The 20,194-nt window shown below is 40.3% G+C and overlaps 1 protein-coding gene across 2 annotated transcripts in view; it reads right to left on the bottom strand.

The window, feature by feature from the left end:
* The window catches only part of DYNC1I1 (dynein cytoplasmic 1 intermediate chain 1), a 307,556-nt gene that overhangs the window by 121,220 nt on the left and 166,142 nt on the right, over positions 1–20,194 (bottom strand). For both annotated transcript variants that reach the window (XM_042977393.1, XM_042977394.1), the window contains one exon: positions 3,768–3,857. In XM_042977393.1, coding sequence (XP_042833327.1) covers positions 3,768–3,857 — 90 coding nt within the window. The remainder of the gene's footprint in view (positions 1–3,767; positions 3,858–20,194) is intronic.

Genomic DNA, 20,194 nt, shown 5'->3' with positions numbered 1-20,194 from the left:
TTCTTTTTTTTATAATAGAAATGTTAATTTCTCTTAGTTTTGTAGATGAAAATATTTGTATATGTGTCTTTATGATGATTCTATCCTATTTGGTATGTTTTCTTTAGTTTTTTTTTTATTGACATTAATAGGTATTTTTCCATTTATTTTTTTAATTTACTCTATTTACTATATATCATATTTTTTGGTTTCAGGCTTTGGGGATTTTTTTCTCTGTAAATCTATAAAATTCATAATGAAATTCACAATTTATATTGAGTACTTTACAATCTTTCCCTGAGTTCAAGAGCTATTTTACAAAAATATTCATTTCAGAAATGTCTTGCTTTGTTTAAAAGATACAGCTTTGAGTTTCAGTATGAAAAATTAAATCTTTTAAATATTCTTCAAGAATATATGTAAAAGACAAAAAATAAAGAAGTAAATTCCCACATAGCTTAAATATTAAACCCAATTAAATAGGGACAGTGGCTCTTAAGGGATTTTACTGTGAGATCATTGCATAAATATGAGCAAGAAAACCAAACCAAGCTAATAAAGAAGGATATCCTCCTCTGAAGTTAATGTGAGGTTTATGAGTTAATGTGCATTTACAAGAGCTAGGTCTGATTCTGTTGTTTTAAATCTCTAAACATGAAGATCCCTGAACACTCACATATAGAAATTTCCTAAAATTTGATTAAAAGCTAACATGTACCTGCTGTTTTCTCTACTCCATTGTGGAAAAATGGAGTGAAAACAGTAAAATATCAACCCTTATTTCTTTACTGCTTAGTGCATTTTGATATCACATGGGCAAAAATGTCAAAAGTTAGCACTGTTTTTTTTCCCATCTCCTGTTCACCGTTTTTTTTTTTTTTTTTTTTTTTTAACTCCAAAAAAGGCTAGATTTCTCAAAAATGTGCTCCCTGGTTTGAAACCGTGGATGTCAAGTTTCAGCCCAGAGCAAATTTTTATGGCTGAGTAATAAATCCCTGAAACTCAAGGTTCGTAAGGGAAGTGCTGACACAGCCCTAACTACTATGCAGCCGTGTGAATGGCGCCACGATTATATCTGCTAGAGATTCTTTAAAAAGTTTGCAAAATACTGTCTTGCTTAAAAAAAAAAAAAAAAAGCTAGAGAGAGTTTGATGCCAACATAAACATGCTTTTAACCCATTATGTGCTAATTTGCAGAAAAGCCATTAATAGAGAAAAAGGCACACAGAGCAGCAGTACAGGAAATGTACTTCAAACTCCTTTTTGACTTTTAACAGGACTTTAATCAATTCCATGAAGCATGAGTAACAGTTAAAACTGGAGGGTGTTTTTGCTCAGAACTTAAGAAGGGGGTTGCAGTGCTTTGCCAGAGAAGACAATTTGGGGATTGGGGCGGGGGGTGGGAGGGAATCTGTGCCAAGACACACACGAGACACCTTGGCTCCTTATCACCCAGAATAGCTTAAGGATGTTTTGCAAGAGGAAAAACCTTTTATTTGTTTATTTTAATAAATCCTGACTTGGTTTGTCTCTTGCTATACCAGTGTTAAAAAAAAGTTCTTACAATTTGAGGTAAAATCTCTCCAATCAAATGCATTTAGACTCTCTCAGAAAAAATAACTCTCATGCCTTCTGTGGATGCCACTGTTAAAGATGCTGAATCTATTCCCTGCCTTTAGTCGTAGCCCAGAACTTGACAGTAATCAAAATCATTCAATGCCTGAGCAGGCTGAAGTGAGTACATATGATCAATGTGTACCCATTCCTATAAAAGTCCCCAGCGACAACGGTGTGCCACATACTATGCTGGAGCCACAGGCATCTTTAATTTAATTTTTTTCTTTATTTCAGAGAGAGAGAAAGAGAGAGAGAGCGTGAGTGAAGAAGAGGGGCAAAGGGAGAGAGGTAGAGGACCTTAAGCAGGCTCTATGCTCAGCACAGAGCCTGGTGCAGGGCTGGACCCCACCACCTCTGGGATCATGACCTGAGTCGAAATCAAAAGTCAGATGTTCCACCGACTGAGCCACCCAGGTGCCCATCACAGGCATCTTTAAAATTTAAAAATCAAATGAACTTCTTATTTTTAAAAATTTTTTTTAATGTTTATTTATTTTTTGAGAGAGAGAGAGAGAGAGAGAGAGAGAGAGAGAGAGTTTGAGCAGGGAGGGGCAGAGAGAGAGAGGGAGACACAGAATCCGAAGCAGGCTCCAGTCTCCGAGCTGTCAGCACAGAGCCCGATGTGGGGCTCGAACTCACAAGCTGTGAGATCATGACCTGAGCCAAAGTCAGACGCTTAACTGACTGAGCCACCCAGGCGCCCCTCAAATGAACTTCTAATTAAACTTCTGTTGGTCTATATTTGGGACTCAGCAGGGAATATGGAAGTATCTTTTAATTTTTTAATAATGTATATTTATTTTTGAAAGAGAGAGACTGAGTGCAAGTGGGGCAGGGGGAGACACAGAATCTGAAACAGGGTCCAGGCTCCCAGCTGTCAGCATAGAGCCCAACGTGGGGCTCAAACCTACAGATCACAAGATCATCCGACCGAAGTCTGATGCTTAACGGACTGAGCCACCCAGGCGCCCCTGGAAAAATCTTTTAAATCTGCACTCTGTTTTCAGACATACTTCGTTTGTCGGTGAGAATGACGATTTCAAAATTCTTTTATCTCCTTGGGCTAAGAATTTCACAGGGACACAAACTTAGATTTTTAAGGATAGAGCACCTGGAGTATTGATTGTCTTCCCTTTTCTTTTTTCTTTCTTGCTTTTGACACCCAGTGCTATGTCAGGATGATACCATCATGATAAAATGTATAGTCTTTGCTGTCAACGGCAAATCCTGCTCATGCACTTCTACAGTGTGTGTCCTTGGGTAAGTTTTTAGACCTCTCTCTTCCTGGTTCTCCATCTATAAAGTAAGAATAATAGTAGTATCTGCTTCAAAAGGATGTTCTGAGATGTAGATAATATCTGTAAAGGGCACAGGAGAAAGCTGAGTACACGGGAAGCCCTTAATAAATGCTCATCATTATTATCACTGAAACATGGAAAGTTTCGCTCTTCATACAGGCAGAGCTATGGAAGCACACTTTGAACAGTAGAGTTAATAGTAATGATCATTGCTAATATTTCTGTGTACATCACATGAATAAACTTCAGAATTTATTAACAAAATAATTATATCTGCTTCTTCCCTTTACTATTATCATTCAGAATATCCGATGCGGTGAACTAGGTAACATGACAATTGATAACAATTATCTTATGTTTTCACTCTTTAGTAATAATTTTACTGAATTGTGACTGGACTTGTTGCTGGAATTGTGGCTAGCTTGCATTTTATTTACTTCTTTCTCTCGCACATGAGAAAGTGGCAGAGAAAGAGGGAAGGAGGGAGAGAGAGAGGGAGGGAGAGGGAGAGGGAGAGGGAGAGAGAGAGAGAGAGAGAGAGAGAGAATCTTAAACAGGCTCCAGACTCAGCACAAAGCCTGATGCAGGGCTCAATCTCATGACCATGAGATCATGACCTGAGCTGAAATCAAGAGTCAGATGCTTAACCCACTGAATCACCCAGGCACCCCTCTATTTTATTTACTTCTATCAGTCAAAAAATAGATGACTCTTGCTTTGGGGATTACAGTTTATGGTGCTAAATGTAATGTGCTGAAAACCTTCCACATAGGGAGTATGTGTTTAATTTTTACTTACCAGGATAGCCCCTAAGTTGGTAAAAAAAACAACAATAACAATAAATTGATGACTAATTTACCTCCCATACCATACCTTCTTTCACCTCCTGTTTTTGGTCTTGGTTTTCCAGTTCTGAATCATGGCCAACTTTAGGTTCTACCATTTCCTCATCTTCCTCATCCTCTAGAAGAAAGAAAGAGAAAAATGCATTATTTTCTTTCCTTCAAATCAAAGCCTTTGGTTGATGGTGGGAGGTAGGGCCAAAGGGTAAAGTTCCAATCATTTAGGGCAACTTCTAAGTAAATCAGTCCTCAATGAATGCCCAAGATATATGTTCATGAATATATGAATAAATTATCTCCAAAAGGGGCCTCTTTGAAAGTCCCCCAAGCTGCTGAGAAAACCACCCGAGTCGGCACCTGCTAACATCCATCTCCAGGCCCTCACCACATGGGATGTCTTGGAATTGCCTCTCTGACCTCTGAAGCTTCTTCAGAGATGACCCAGGAACAGATCTCAAAATGTTTCCACCTGGGGCACATTCTCCACAGGGAACACCTGCTGCACAGACGACTCATTTCCAATTTAATTCTCACCAAATTAATTTGTTTTTGACCTACAGGAAAGGGTTAAATACAGGTCTGACCCCAGGTCAAATGCCATTGGCAAGTAAACAACCAGGGGGTAGAGTCCCAAAAGTCACTGCCATTGGCCTGGGAGAAAGCAACCAACCTGAAATCGCATTTACACATTCAGAGCAGCTCATGCATTAATGTGAATTTAATGAGCACCAACAAATGGACCCAGTCTGCTACCACTGCCAGATGTTATAGTGCCCTTCCTGCCCTATGCAAATGTGTGCTCGTTCTGTCTGCTCTCAACCTGCCTTTCTTAGAGGCCCCTTTCATTATAGAGTGCTTGAAATCATCAGCCACAAAGTAGAAGATGTAGGGGGGAGTCAAGGTGTCACAAGAAAATCCAGTGTAGAAAAATAAAATAATACAAAAAATTAAAACTTGCTTTCACAGTTTAAAAAATATATTGTCTTCTCTCTTAAGTATAATATTCACTGTAGGTTATTTATTTCATTGGTTCAAATGGAATTTAAAAGAAATGACTTCACTTCCTCCCCTGCCCCTACATTCATTCATATATTCATTCATCCATCAAATATTTACAGACTTTCTGTAAGATCTCAAGCTCTATGGATAGTCTCATTTCCATCATAATAAATCCTGAGATTTACATCAACTAAAAATTTCAGCCCCAACCACTTAGGGAATGCATTATAAATGCATACCTAAATGCCCAAATAAATATCTATAGCCTGAAAAGCAACTCCAAAAGTCTGACTACATTAAGCAAGTGATCTGGGGAAGAAATATCAACTTTAGAAATTTGAACATATTAAGTGTAGCATTGCAATTTAGATATTAAAAATTTTTTAATGTAAATTTTCATTGAAATACAATACTCTAAGTGCATATGTATATACTGTGGAACCAACCTCATTACTTTATAACCACACTATAAACATATCAGGAAGAATGTAGAACACTTTTAAGGAAAATGGTCATTTATTAGTAACACATTTATTATCAGTACATTATTTCTAATACATACCTAAGAGGTAAAGAGTTGCACTTGGAATTTTGAAAAGAACACTGAGTTACTCTGATTTTTAGACAAATAAACCCTTAAAGTGTTAAGTTATAAGCAGCACATTTAAGTCCTTATCCATATATAAAGATATTACTGCTATCTACCCATTAACAACCTGCCTGAAAAGTCGTGAACCTGCACATCATGTATCCTGATCCAAAGACCTGACACAAAACCTTAGGAGGTACTAGCCTCCTCTTCTGGTAAACCTGGGATGGAGAGGCAATCTTCAAAAGTCCACTAATCTGCTAGTAAGTGGCTCTATTTCTGAAACTTCTAGAGACATTTATTACTTTTTTTAAAGTTTTAAAAAATTTATTTAAATTCAAGTTAGTTAACATACAGTGTAGTCTTGGTTGCAGAAGTAGAACCCAGTGATTCATCACTTACATATAACACCCCGTGTCCATCCCAACAAGTGCCCTCCTTAATGCCCGTCACACATTTGACTCATCCCCCCATCCTCCTCCCCTCCAGCAACCCTGTTTGCTCTCTGTATTGAAGAGTAGAGACATTTCTTTAAACTTACTGGATTTAGCAGCAATGCCCTGACACTTACAAAATGCAAGTAAATACAACAAATACAAAACTCATAGGGCATGTATTATGAATTGAGTCCTGTTTTGCCTTCTCCCCAACCAAATATTTGTATGTTGAGGTTCTAACGCTTAGGATTTCAGAATGTGACTTTATTTGAAAATAGGATCATTGCAGATATATTTAGTTAAGATGAGATCAGACTGGAGTAGGTGGGCACCTAATCCAATATTATAAAAAGGAGAAATTTAGACATGGGCACACATAGGGAGAATGCCAGGGGAAGCTGAAAAAGACTGGGGTGATGTTTCTACCAGCTAAAGAGTGCCAAAGATTGTTAGCACACAACCAGAAACTAGGGAAAAGGCACAGAACAGATTTTTCCTCACAGCCGTCAGAAGGAACCAACCATGTCAACACCTTGATCTCAGAATCACCTGGCCTCCAAAACTGAGACATTCCATTTCTACTGCTTAAACCACCCAGAATTGTAGTACTTTGTAATAGCAGCCTGAGCAAACTAATACAGCCAGTAGAGTGCCCTGCTTTCTATGACCCTATAAGGTAGTGGAAGAGATACAGGACATATACCATAATAACACCTAAGGCAAGGATGTAAAATCTAATTTATTTACCAGAACTTGGTACCATCAGTCTAACAGATGAAGAGAGAGATTAATCTCCCCCAAAGAAACTCACAACCACATCAAATTTTCAAGTTTTGTCTGGTTCTGCCTGTTTTCAGATCTACGATCTGTAACCATCAGGAATACAGCCTCCTTCGTCAGAGCATGATGTGAAATAGAAAGACCTTGCGGAAAGGCCTAAAGTAGAAGCTCAGTTGCAGTGTAAGGACAGGCTTGGAGAGGCTCTTCGAGGTGGATATGGCGTCGCCTCCATAAGAATCGCTCTTCTGCTTCTAAGAGGCAAGTGCACACAAGGCTCAGCTGAGGAGAAGTTAGGTTTCACATCCTGGACCGCTATATATGATGGGCTGTCTTATTTATTAAGGATACATATGCTGCATCCACATTCTATTCACATTCTCATGTTGGAATCCACTGCCCTGAGACCAGACTGTCAATGCCTACCACAAAGCATTAGTTCTCTGGCTGAACAGATTCACAAGTTGGGCAGGGATCAGCACATCAAAGGAAGTAATTGATCTGGGTCTGAGCCTGGAGTCTACATCTTGCCAGCCCCTCGATTTTACATAATTCATAGAAACTCTTGGAGGCCCTGTTTCTTCATCTGCTGAATTGGGATAATAATCCTTTCTTAAAATCCAGTGTTGTTGTAAGAATAACCAAATTAAATAATTGATCTGAACTTTCTTTTTAAACCAAGAGAGTTGGGGATACCTGTATACAGAAACCTCCAAACAAATGTTGCATTAGCTTGCATATCAACCAAACATTTATTGAGCACTTACTGTGTACCAGGTGCTGGGAATATGAGAAGGAATAAGACAGAAAAAAAAATCCCTGTGCTCATGGAGCTTCATTTGAGGTAGGGGAGAAAAACAACAAACAAATAAACAAAATATATATTATATCTGATAAATGTTGTGGGGGAAATAGAAAGCCAGAAAGGGAGACTGGGCATGCTGGTAAGGGGAGGAAGAGTTGAAATTTAAAATAGAGTCATCAGAAAAGGCCACACTGAGGTGACATTTGAGCAAAAAGTTCAAGGAGTCAAGGGAGTGAGCCGTGTGAAGATCTTGGAGAAGACCAGTAACAACAGATTCTTCCATCTTATTCTGTGGACCCAGGGGTTCAATGGGTCACGGTTTAAATTAATTTATTATCAGTTCCTTTGACTATAGAAAATAGCTGTGCTTTCATTAGAGCCATCTGTTTGTACATTCCCATCTTCTAGTTCTTAAAATGAAGTCGGTTTCCCCAAATGATTCGGGTTAGTATCACATTGTATCAAATTCTTGGGGCACCTGAGTGGCTCAGTTAAGCAAAGAACTCTTGATTCCAGCTCTGCGCTGACAGCATGGAGCCTGCTTGAGATTCTCTCTCTCTCTCTCTCTCTCCTCCTCCTCCCCCATTCATACACTTTCTCTCTCTCAAAAATAAGTAAATAAACATTTAAAAAATAGTATCAAATTCTCATCTTTCACAGCTATAAAGGTCTTTATTTTCAACATTAGTTCCTGGAAGAGTCAAAATGCAACATTGTGACGGAAAGTGTTCTATAAGGGCTTGGCTCTAAAAAGGGCTAGGTTTGTGATAGCAATGTGTAGGTTTATACACAAAGTATGCAGGAAAATCGCAGGTTATCTAATTATTTAAATAGAAAATTCTTCCCCAGAGAACGTTTTTGACTGAATGTAAGAAAACCAAATACTTACAGCGTTTATAATACGTGCAAAGTCCTACAATGAAATACTGTGAATAATAGAAAAACAAATAAAAATAATAATATCTGACCTTTTAAAGTGGTTAAAAACCAGTTGCAGGCATTAATTTTTTAGTGGCCACAGAATTCTTTGTCTTTCAGCCTTTGAAAGACACAAAGCAAGTGTTTCAGTGGATTTGTTAAGGAAATAAAACACAAGAGACTGGTTCGTTTCTCTGCATACTGATATGTTTGCCTTGCTCAGCAAAGAGAGTGTATTTTTCTTTAAGACTCTGGTTTCCTTTCTGGTGCAATTGGAATTACTTCTGTTGAAACCATTTTCAAAACAGTTAAATAACTTTAAAGAAAAGGATTTATGTAGACCCGCTACAGACCACTGATATATGAGTTGTGCCACTAGTTCATACCCGGTTACATTTCCTCTGAGATTGGAGGGGAAAAAAATTACCACCCATGTATGGTTTCCTGTACCAGGTCCACACAAGAAATTAAACTAGTGTAGGCAGAAGTTAATTACCTGTCAGTCCAAGGGGCTAATTTCAAACAATGGCATCTTTTAGACACTTTATTTTATTTAGCACCCAAATTCTGCTGTCCCCGGTCGCTGCATGCATTCCTTTAAAGTTGGGGAGATCTTTGGTAACCACTGTCCTTCTCCTGAAGATATCCTAAAGGTCTAAGAACGAACACTTGCATGTTCAGCGGCAACCACACATAACACACTTAGCACAAGGCCTGACCCTCTGTGTGAGCTCTGGAAGGGTTGTCTGCTCTAACCACCTGCGTTTCAGAGTGAAGTCAAGGTTGTCCATTTAAACGTGCTGCGGTCCTTTAATTGTTGATCTGCTCTGATGGCCTCAGAGTTGAGACTTTGGAAGGGGAGTGCCGGGGAATGTCTGTCACTGTTTGGCAATACAGTATGAAAACTCCTTTCTGCCCGGGGGTATCCCTCTTGCAGTACTGGTATATTGGTAACATGCTGAGCCCCCGCTTTCTTCTCCTGAAGCCCAAGGGGAGACATCTTCCTGCTCCCCAGCTCCTACTGACCAGAACAGAGGCAGGATCCAAGCGATAGTCAGACTGGATGTTCCTAACTGGGCCTTTGTCTTTGCAGCCAGGAGGCAAAACCAAGGGAATAGTAAGGATTAATTTTTGGCAGCATGCCGTAGTAGCAGCAACACCCGACATCCTGGCCAGATTGTTCCAGAGGTCCACGGTCTGGGTTCCCTTGGTCTCTGCTCCTTTTTAAGCCTGTTCCTTCTGCCTCCTGTTGATCCTGTGAGCACCAGATTTCCTTCCAATAAATCTCACCAGGGGTGATGTCAACACCAGATTTCCTTCCAATAAATCCCACTGGACTTAGTGCCTGCTGCTTGCAACCAGAACCCTGAGCAACACAGGGCGGCCCTCTGTGAAGAGAAGGGCTTGTTTTTACAAGGTCAATGGGTTCTCACTTTCCTCTGCTCTCTCAGGGACTGCAAAACCCCAGGACAAGAGGGTCTGAGTGCCCAGCCCTCACCCTTCCTGCCCAGCTTCTGGCTTTTCATGAGGGGGCTCTGGCCCCTCCATGTAAGACCATTGAGTCTGGTCAGGTGGAGGAAGGCTGCAGGGAGCAGAATGGGTCATTTCACTCTACCCTTCTCGATTCCAAAGGGCATCTTGCTGTTACCAAAGGGGAAGGCACAACGCAATAACACATGACTTTGAATCCAACAGGCTAATGACTCTAGATGCACAATTACTTTATGTACCACTTAGAAAACCGATTACTGTTAATTAAGCTATAACACATCATGAATTCTAACATGAAAAATTGTGAATGCTGGAATTGATAAAATAATTTGTGGCTTAGAAATGAAGAGAAACTAGCTTCCCAAAGATAAAAGGGATGGCAAGGACACAGAGTCAAGTCTAAATCAAGCTTGTTGGTATACTACTATCAGTGAACAGATTTGGAGATACAAGGCACATTTGTTTTAAAAGATATATTGCTTTCAACCTAAGAACAAATGCTCTAGCCATTTAATATATAATTCTATGTATAAATATTTCAGAGGATAACTGTTTTAAAAACATATATAAAATTTTTCAATAGAAAAGCAGCCTGGAGCCTGCTTCAGATTCTGTGTCTCCCTCCCTCCCTCCCTCCCTCCCTCCCTCCCTCCCTCTCTCCCTCTTTCTCTTTCCCTCTCTCTCTCTCTCTGCCTCTTCCCCACTTGCACTCTGTCTCTCTCTCTCAAAAATAAACAAACATTAAAAATTAAAAGAAAGAGAAACAAAGAAAAATAGAAAAATTAGGATTTATTTTTCAATTTAAAGCATAATTAACTCTAAGGAAGGTATTCTTTGCAGGTCTGTGCTTTGCTTCATCTTTTCTCATATCAAGTCCACTCTGGATAATACTTACACCCATGTCTTCCATCATCACCCACAAACTGAAACCTTTCCAGACTCCAGATTCTGTATTGCACATTCCAACATGAATGTATCACAGGCATTTCACATTTGACATGTTCAAATCAGAACTCCTGCCTTCTCCCGAGACCTGCTCCTTTGATTACTTTCTCTATCCTACCCTGTGGTACCATCATTCACATGGCTTCACAGTTGGGCACCAGAATATATATCACCCTTCAATTTCTCTTGGGCACCGGGACCTATAAGAAGGGGTCTCTAAGTCCTGTCAATTCCTCACTAACAGTTTTGTTCTGTATTTCTAGTAGTTTTATTTATTTTTTATTATTTAAAAAATACATCTATGTATATTTTCTACACCAAAACAACAACAATGACAAAATTCCACCAAACCAAAAACAAACAAACAACAAAACCAAAACTCTGTAACTCCCTAAAAATGTTAGGGTAAAATCCCATAACTCCTTGTCTTTTCCACCTCATCTTCTATTCTGGACAATGCACAACCACCCGATGTCCCAGTAGGTTCATGCCTCAAAAGCACTGCATGTAATTTTTTTGTGTCTGTGTTGGTCTTCCCTTCAATATCCAGGAGTTAATTATAACTAGCCTTTGGTGATACAATTCCAGAGCTTTAACACTTCCTCCCAACAAGATTTGTTGACCCCTTTCATTGTTCCACCACCCCACCTTGTACCTTGTATATATCTCTATGACAACACATCTCAGACCACTTAAAATTAAGTTTATTCATCTACCTCCACAACCAGATGTAAAGTCCCCAAAGACCTACTCTTGTTAGTATCATCAATGTCAAGTACTGAGACTAACAAAATCAAGACAGGTGCTTGATCTGGAAAGATAGTTATGAATCACATCGTATAGGACCTTGCATGACAGAGCAAGTTTGGACTTCTTTCTAGAGATGAGTATCCTCCTTTTAATAAACACAAATCTCAGGTAGTCCATATTATTTAAAATTTCAAAGGGAATTCAAGGCAATGGTAATGCCAAATATGGCTTTTAAAACCTCACTTATCTCCTTGCCAGTCAGCCCTTTATGCACATTCTAATATATTTAAGAGGTGGCTTGACTCTTGATGAAAACTATTCTTCCTAACCTTCCTTACAGAGAACCAGAGGCTTTTAAAAACACAAGAGAGAAAGTCTGATTTTGTTTAAGAATATGGAGGCAAGATGGAGAGTGGAGGAAATTGGGAAAGCCTGGAATAAGGGAGACAGTGAGAAGGTAAACTATAGCTGTAGTCCAAGCAACAGACGATGAGAACTTGACCTAAGATGGTTCAGTTGCCAATGGGCATGATGAATTGGACTGAATTTAGACATATGTTTATGCAACAGACAGTGAGGGCTCTCGTACAGAACTCATTCAAGTCACCCTATCCTTGGACCAACTTTGTGTACAGTTAGCCAACTTTGCCAGGAGTCCAAAGAGAGCCACCCTCCCGATATGTATCACGGCGGCCAAAATAAAGTATAACGTGCACCACTGAATGCTTACACAAACCAAGGTGAGCGCCTCTGTGCTTTAAAAATATGCAGGAAAGACATATTTTGTGGGATTTTCAGTAAGCACTTTGTTAAATATACTACATGGTAATATTTAAAAAACCTTCACTTTCTGGTCTAGAAAAATCTGGCCAGAGTAAAGAAAACATACATTTCTCATCGTACAGAGCGCTCCTGTTAACACTCTAGGCCACATCAGTTCTCTCCTGAGGCTCTAACATGACAGTACTTGGAAAGTGTACTTCCTGGTGGAATGACACCCAAGGCATTGCAAATGGGAGGAAATGAAAGAATATGTTCAAGACGAGAAAGGAAGCCAGAGAATAGTACTTTTTAGCAGCTGTTTCTGAAACTTGTAACTGTGCTGATATATAATACGTGTGCGGTAAATATGTGTTGAATTAAGCTGACACAGGTTAGCTAGCTCTCGTGGAAGGGCGGAGACCAGGAAGAGAACAATGCCCTTCTCAGAGATGTCCAGGCAGGAGTTCATGGGTAACTTTAGCACTTGATGTTTGGGTATGGGAAGGCTTGATTGATCTGTATTTCCACAAATTTTCCTGCTTAAAAACCTTTAATGGCTCCCTATTGCCTAAATTAGCTCAGCATTTAAGGCTCATCCCCGTTTGACCCCAATTTAATTCTCCAATGTTGCTCAAAGCATAATAGTTCTTGATTCAATGTGTATGAAATAGGCCAAGTTTGTTGTCAGTAACCACCCTCCATCCTACCCCTCTTCAGTCTTGTATATATTTCAGGCCCCCTGTCTCTCAAGCTTTCTCAGGAAGTCATGGAGTCTGCAACCACAGAGGAAAGCAGTTGGATGAACTAATTCACACCAATGGATTAGAGAATGACAACCCAAATCAATTAATCTCCAAAGGCAAACTACAGCTTTCACAGGACTTGGGAAGAAGAAAGATTTTGAAAGAGCAGAGCCAACCCTCAAATCAGTCCCCTATTCTACATTCTTGGAGGCAGAACCACCCATTGCACAACTACAGAAAGCAGCATTCCCATCGTGCTCTATGTGAATATGTGAATAGGGCTTCCTGGAGTTACATAGAGCAGAGACTCTGTGTCTATCCTTAACAGTCTTATTTGTATAGATGTCTACACACACATACACACACACACACACACACTCACACACACACACACAATCAGGGCAATAATTCAAAACACTTGTAAATGTAGTTCTTGGCTGCTTGGAAAGGAAGAAGCTCTAGTTTCTCCTGTTCAGACTTAAATCCTTTTGCTGCCTACTTTTGAATTTGGATAATCCTATACCCTATTCCTTGTTTCCTCTACCATTTTTCCAAATGTGCAAATATGTACTTGTTCCTAGTGGGAGTGCTGTTTGTGAAATGAAAACTGGGCTCCCAGGGAAAGAGATGCCATCATATTTACTTTCAACAGCAAGTGTAGATATGTCCCAGAGGAGGGTGAAGCTCAAGGTCTCCAGGTGCTCAAATGGTTATTGTGTTATGTTAACTGGTAAAAACAGAGGAAAATAAGTAGAAGCCTTTTAGAAACATTATGTTGCCTGTAAATAAATTGTTCATAACAAGAAAGTGCTACCTTCCATCTCTAAGAATTGTCAACTCTATTAATGTCAGAACAATGACATCAATCACGGCGCATGTAGATCATCCACTGTTGCATGTCCTCTGGTATTCTTTTTATTCATAGGATCAAATCTTGTTAGTTCTATCTCTTGGTATCTCTTACCTCTTATCTCTTTCTCCATGCCTAGCCGTGCTACAAACAGCATTGTCAGATTAACCCTATTAAACAGAACTCTGTTCACATAAATTTCCTTGTGAAAGCTGTGATGGGTCCCATCACATGCAGAACAAAAGCTGGATTCTTGGCCACATCTTCAAGTCTTCTACGGCCTGGCCCCAGCATGTGCTTCCTGCCTGAATTTCCTCTACTGACATTATGGCTGCTGCACAAACTTCCACATTCCAGCTACCCTTTGGTTCATGCTTCTCCCTCAGCTAGACTCTCTCCTTCCCTTCCTTTTACAAAATATGAGCCTAATAATGTGTCAGGCACTATTCCAGGTGCTGGAGACACAGCAGTGAACAAAACTTCCTGCCTCCATGGAGCGTGCATTCTAGTAGGGGGGGACAGATAACGGAGAAGATAAGTAAGTCAAGTATGTGGTAGGTTGGGGAGTTTCAAGTGCTGAAGAGAAAAAGCAAAGCAGGGAAAGGAGGCAGAAGTGGTAGGCATCACAATTTTTACACAGGTAGCTCGAGAGGTCCTTGCCGAGAGATCCCATTTGAAAAAAAACCCAAGGAACTGAGGGATCAAGCCTTGTGGATACCTGGGGAAGGCATTCTAAGTAGAGGAAACAAAAGCTCAAGGGCAGGATTTTGCCTGGAGTGCTCAAGCCCTCAAATGCCTTCACATCTTCCCCACATGTAAAATACAGCTGTACTTCAAGATCCGATTCAAATGACCCCCAGCTCCTAAATCTCTCCCATTCTCCCTCATTCGGAGGGATTTCTTCTTCATTTAAGGCTTCAAAGCACTTCATCTGGGTCTCTTTTAACTACTTTTTTTTTTTCATCTGAAGAATTATTATGTTTAAGATGACAGCATTTATCATTCTCCACTTGATCTACTACATATTTATTTTAAGTAGAATACCCCTGTACTATCATGAGTTTACTTCTCCAACTGAGAGTCTCCATTTCTTGGGAGTAGGATGCATTAATTACTCATATTTATTGATCCCAGGATGATTGTTAAGTATTTTTTACTGTTTTAAATGTTAGTAATCTCGCTTCTCCAGTAGTTCCAGTAGTAGATTTTCTGAGGGGTTTCTCATTGATTTAGCTGGATCCCAAATCTCCTCATTCGATTTCAGATTCTAAGGTTCTTTTCCTTGATCATGAGGTCTTGTCATCACCGACAGCAACAAATGTCAAAACTTATTCAGAGACTCTGTACACTCCTTGCGAAGTTCATAGTCCTTGGCTTTGTTTCTTGTCCTGGTCACTGTCATTAGATACTTACTCATCACCTAACACACGCTCAGACCTGTTCTAGGCCTCATGGAAAAATGATAGCTATTAGTTTATCAGATCATATGCGTCAAGCTTTGTGGTAAATTTTTTATGTCCATTACCCTGTTTAATCCTCATAAGGACTCACTGAGGCAGACACAGTGGGTTCTCTCTATATATGAGAAAATTGGGGCTAAGAACAGAAAGATGATCTGCCTCAGGTCACAGAGTTACAGGAAGCAAAAGAGCCAAGATTCAGACCCATGTTTCCCCAGCTCCCAAACTCTCTCAATTTACTGCTAAAGCCTACCAAACAGTATAAAGGTGGAGAAGGGAACTGTAATGGACATTTGTGGCTTTGACCACCCAGAATCCACCATCCCACTTCTTGGAATAATAGTCCCTTTATTCCTCTTTGGTGCACCCATCTCTTCCCAATCCCAGCTAAATAAATCCTACCTAAGATTTGGGGGATAATTTTGTATCTGAGGCAACGACCAATGAGACTTAATCTCAGTATTTTAATTTGCACCACCAGTAGAATGACCATATCATCTAGTGTCCCATTTGGGATACTTCTGGAAGGAATTCAGAGCAATGAATATTTAAGCAGGGCTGGCAGATTTCGTGAAGGAGGACTGCCTGGGTAAACTGGGACATGTGGTCACTCCCTGCAAGAGGGAAGTGGAGACCTCTCTTATATTGGACTGCATGACTATTCTAGCTAAACCAGGATACATGCTCACTCTAACCATCAGGAGGTGGATTCCTCTCCTCCACTGGACTGGTGTTACACTAATGTGGCACTGAAGCTGTCCTTCATCTGACATATGGAGCGTGAGCAAGAATCAGTAAATAAAACAGGGCCAAAAGACGGACAGTAGTAAGTAACAGTTTGACACCTAAACTGAACAGTAGCTGAAGCCATCATGTGCCTAGAATTTAGGGCCTAGATTTTTGTTCGTAAGAGCCAACAAAATTCCTTTGGGCTTAAGTGATTCTGTGTTGGTTTCTCTGTTCCTTATAACCAAAGAAAGTTCAAAAGGTCAATAATGAATCATTGTTGAGTACCCAATTTTGTATTCTGTATTTTCACTACATCATCTCCTGGAGCATGCAAACTATCCTGCAAGGTAGCACAGAGTTAAATGCAAGAGTTCCGTGCCATGCCACTCAGCTTCAACTCCTCCTACCATTTAGTAGCAACTTTTGGCTACTGACTCAACTCCTTGTGCCTCAGTTTCCTCAGCTGTTGAATACAGAATTGCCCTCCTTGGAAAATGACGATTTTTGAATTGCTTAATATATGTAAAGAACATTTTATATTATTGATGAGGAAACTGAGACTCAAAGAAGTTACATAAGGTGCTGAAACTCAATCGGCTACTAAATTATAGAGGCAGATTTTGAACCCAAGACTTTGAGGCGCCAAATTCCTTTCTGTTTCAGCACTGTGTCCACAATGTCTCCTGGTTGCTTGAACTAGGCTCTGAAGGATGGAGATACCTCAATGGTTTCGGAGGAGAGAAGAAGCATGGCCAGTGGAGAGTAAAGTTCATGAAGTGGCAAAACCGTTTAGGAGCACAGTTGAAAAACAAAGCTGCCCCCATGTTCTGTCCAACAAAGCCCAGCTTCCCTTTCCTTGCCTATTCCAGTTTCTGTGTGGCTTTAGCACTGCAAGGAGGCTGCATCACAATCCATGTGTAGGTTGAGAAGTGTTTCTATTTACTTCAGGGAGGTCCGCTCGGACAGTCTTGTTTTCTCCAGTACAAGACCATGCCTACGGGACATGCCCTCCTCCAGCTCAAACTGCATGGTTACGTTCTTCCCTTGCTGACCTGCTTCAACCGAGCTAGCTTCCTAGGCTTTTCTTGATCCTGCCAGGAACTTCCACGTCTCCTAGTTTTTGCATTTGCTCTTCCCTCTGCCAGGAATACTCTTCATTCAAATATTCACGTGTCTTTCTCATGACATTTTTAGAGTCCCTGTTCAAATGTCACATCATCTGTGAGGTCTTCCCTACGTGACCTATATAATATAGCAGCATGCCTCCCCCCCACTCTGCCCTGGCACACGGCACTTGTTCTCCCCTTACTCTGATTTTTTTTTTCATTTCAAAGCACTGGTTTTGTACGTTTATTTATATATGTATTTACTGTCTGTCTCCCACCACTGGAATGGGAATTCTACAATATCAGTGACTGTGACTCTTCTCTGCTGTATCCAAAGCACCCAGAAAACAGCTGGGTATGTGGTAGGTGTCAATAAATATTTGTTGGATGGTAAGATGACTGAACACACAAAGACCAGCAAGACAGTGCTGCATCTTGAAATAAGCATGTAATTCCTGAAGGCAGCAGGGTGATTGAAGTCCCTGTTATGGAAATCAGGACTCCTCCTACCCTACTACCACCTTGTCATGGATGTCCATGACCCTACAGATCTTGTTCCTTGCAATGGGAATTAACTATCCCTTCAGCATTCTTATTCTCTAGAAAATGGAAATGAGATCATGAGTACTTTTTACTGACTGTCATTTCAGCATTTTCTCATTCTGGTGTCCAGTCCCCAGCCCAGAGAGAACTGATACATTTTCCATCTGGAAATACATCAAAATTCATCACAGTCCAATTCTAAGGGAAGATCATTAGCACATTTGTTTGCTTTTATCCTGGCATTAACAACTCTATTTGGGGCTAAATTATTTCCCCTGGTTTCAATGTCAAGTTTTCCCATTGGCTCAAATATGAAGTCCCTTGTCTGTCAGTGCAATAATTTTCTATTAATTATAAAAGAAGAAAGCTGGCAGTTTGAGAGTCTTAAGGGAAGCATTTGTCTAATCCAAGAAACGGATTTTCCAGTTACTTGGACTAAGTACAACTCTCAGTTGTGGTCAGATTCACAGATTTCAAAGTGCCCCTTGTTTTTACTTTCTGGTCAGTCTAGACAGACATGGTTCTTTCCTTCATTTTTCAAGCTGTTGAAACACCACATTGGTCACAAGAATCTGAATCTCCAGAGAATCAGTGGAGCAGTCCTTCACCAGAGACTCCATAACTTTCTATTGAACACCCCTCTGAGTAGAACAACTTTGGTGGTGCTAGGAGAGACTTCACTTCGAAGTCTCAGTTTGAATGTAAAAATGATGCCGTGACAACACAAATAATGGTCACTACTGTCCTATCTGTAATGGAAACATAGTCAAGTGGTTAGAGCATGCAGTCTTTGCCTGTTCTCAGTTATTTCAGTTTCATGCAGAATGTCCTCACCCAAATGAAATTGCCCTTTTAAAAAAAAAAAAATTTAACATTTATTTATTTTTGAGACAGAGAGAGACAGAGCATGAACGGGGGAGGGGCAGAGAGAGAGGGAGACACAGAATCGGAAGCAGGCTCCAGGCTCTGAGCCATCAGCCCAGAGCCCGACACGGGGCTCGAACTCACGGACCGCGAGATCGTGACCTGAGCTGAAGTTGGACGCTCAACCGACTGAGCCACCCAGGAGCCCCTGAAATTGCCCTTTTAAACAGTAATTCTTCTATTCATTATAATTGGACAATGTTCTTGAGAACCTGCTATATGCAAAGCCTTGACTACATCTCATGTGGGCCACAGAAATGAATCTAGAGAGATGCTTGAACGCAAAAAAGTTTGGCATTTGAACAGAGGAATGACAACTGCATGAAAATATCTCCATCAGAGGAGAGAATGCCTGGAGAAGTGCTATGGGAATTCAATAGGGGTCAAGTTAACTTCTGGCAGGGAGAGTACAGACAGAGAGAGAAGAAAGGGAAACAGATTTTTTATGGACTTTAATTTTAGTCAGATCTTGAGGACTGGTGGCATCTAGCTGGGGATGTAGAGACAGGAATGCAGAGTATCATTCCAAGAAGAGGAAAGAGCATTGCAAATGCATGACAATAGAAAGATGTATTAATATCAGGATAAATACCAGGTTAAGTAAATACACATTTGCTATTTGATCCACTCAGCTCTGTTGAGAAACAGCACTTTAAATCCACATGGCTTCCACTAATGCCAAAGAGGGTTAAGGAATCCTAGGTACTTAGTAGTGCCATGACCCAGGAGGATGATTTTCCCATCAGACGTTTTGAGGTAGGTAAATTCTGTATACGTTTCTTCTCCGGAGATAGCATAGGGAGAACATGACCTTATTCATGATCGTTTGTTATATGATGAGTAAAAGATTGATTTCTAGGCTCCTGTAAGATTTATTTTCTCATCCGTAAACCAGGGATGCTAATTAATATCTATGCTAATTACATAACAAAGCTCTTGTGTAAAACAATGAAATAATGGATATAGAGATGCTTTATCAGTGGTTAAAGGGCTACAAGGTGTTATTTATTAAGGTTGGGTAATTGTAATAATAATTACAGCTTACTTGATGTCCAATGGCCCACATAGCCACAAAAATGTGCAAGGTTGGAAGAAGATTATGCAAGAGAAAAGAGGAGAGAGGCATTCCAGTTAGGACTCATCATAGAAACAAAAGGCTGGAAAGATCCACAGAGACAGCTATTATTGGGTTGTGGTAGGATTTGGGGATAAAGAGTGTAAAGTGCCTCACGCATCAGAAACAAAATACAAAACAAAGATTCAAATGTGTGAGACAGAGTCTAAGTCCTGTCGAGACGAGAAAGAGTGTGTCAGCTGTGGGTCATTAGACAAACGTTCAGGTAGAGCTGGGGCTTCCTGCAGACATGAGCTTGGCTTCAGAGAACAGGTAAGAGTAAGATGGGCAGGGGGAAGGGAAGAGCGGTAGCATGTATATCATTTAGGTGAGATGTTCTGGGTTTCCATTCCACCCAATATTTCCCTCTTTAAAGGCACATAAACATTAAATTCAGAATTGACTTTTCTCTGTACTCTTAGCTCCGAGCCCAGTGCTTGGGCCATAAAGGGACTCCTTACTTTTGTGCTGAATCATTCTGGGTATGTGACGAAGGAAGGTGTGAAGTCAGGAGAG

Source organism: Panthera tigris, chromosome A2, assembly GCF_018350195.1.
Source record: "Panthera tigris isolate Pti1 chromosome A2, P.tigris_Pti1_mat1.1, whole genome shotgun sequence".
NCBI classification, from domain to species: domain Eukaryota; kingdom Metazoa; phylum Chordata; class Mammalia; order Carnivora; family Felidae; genus Panthera; species Panthera tigris.
Note: the sequence above shows the minus strand (reverse complement) of the source record. Positions and strands in the feature narration are given on the sequence as shown.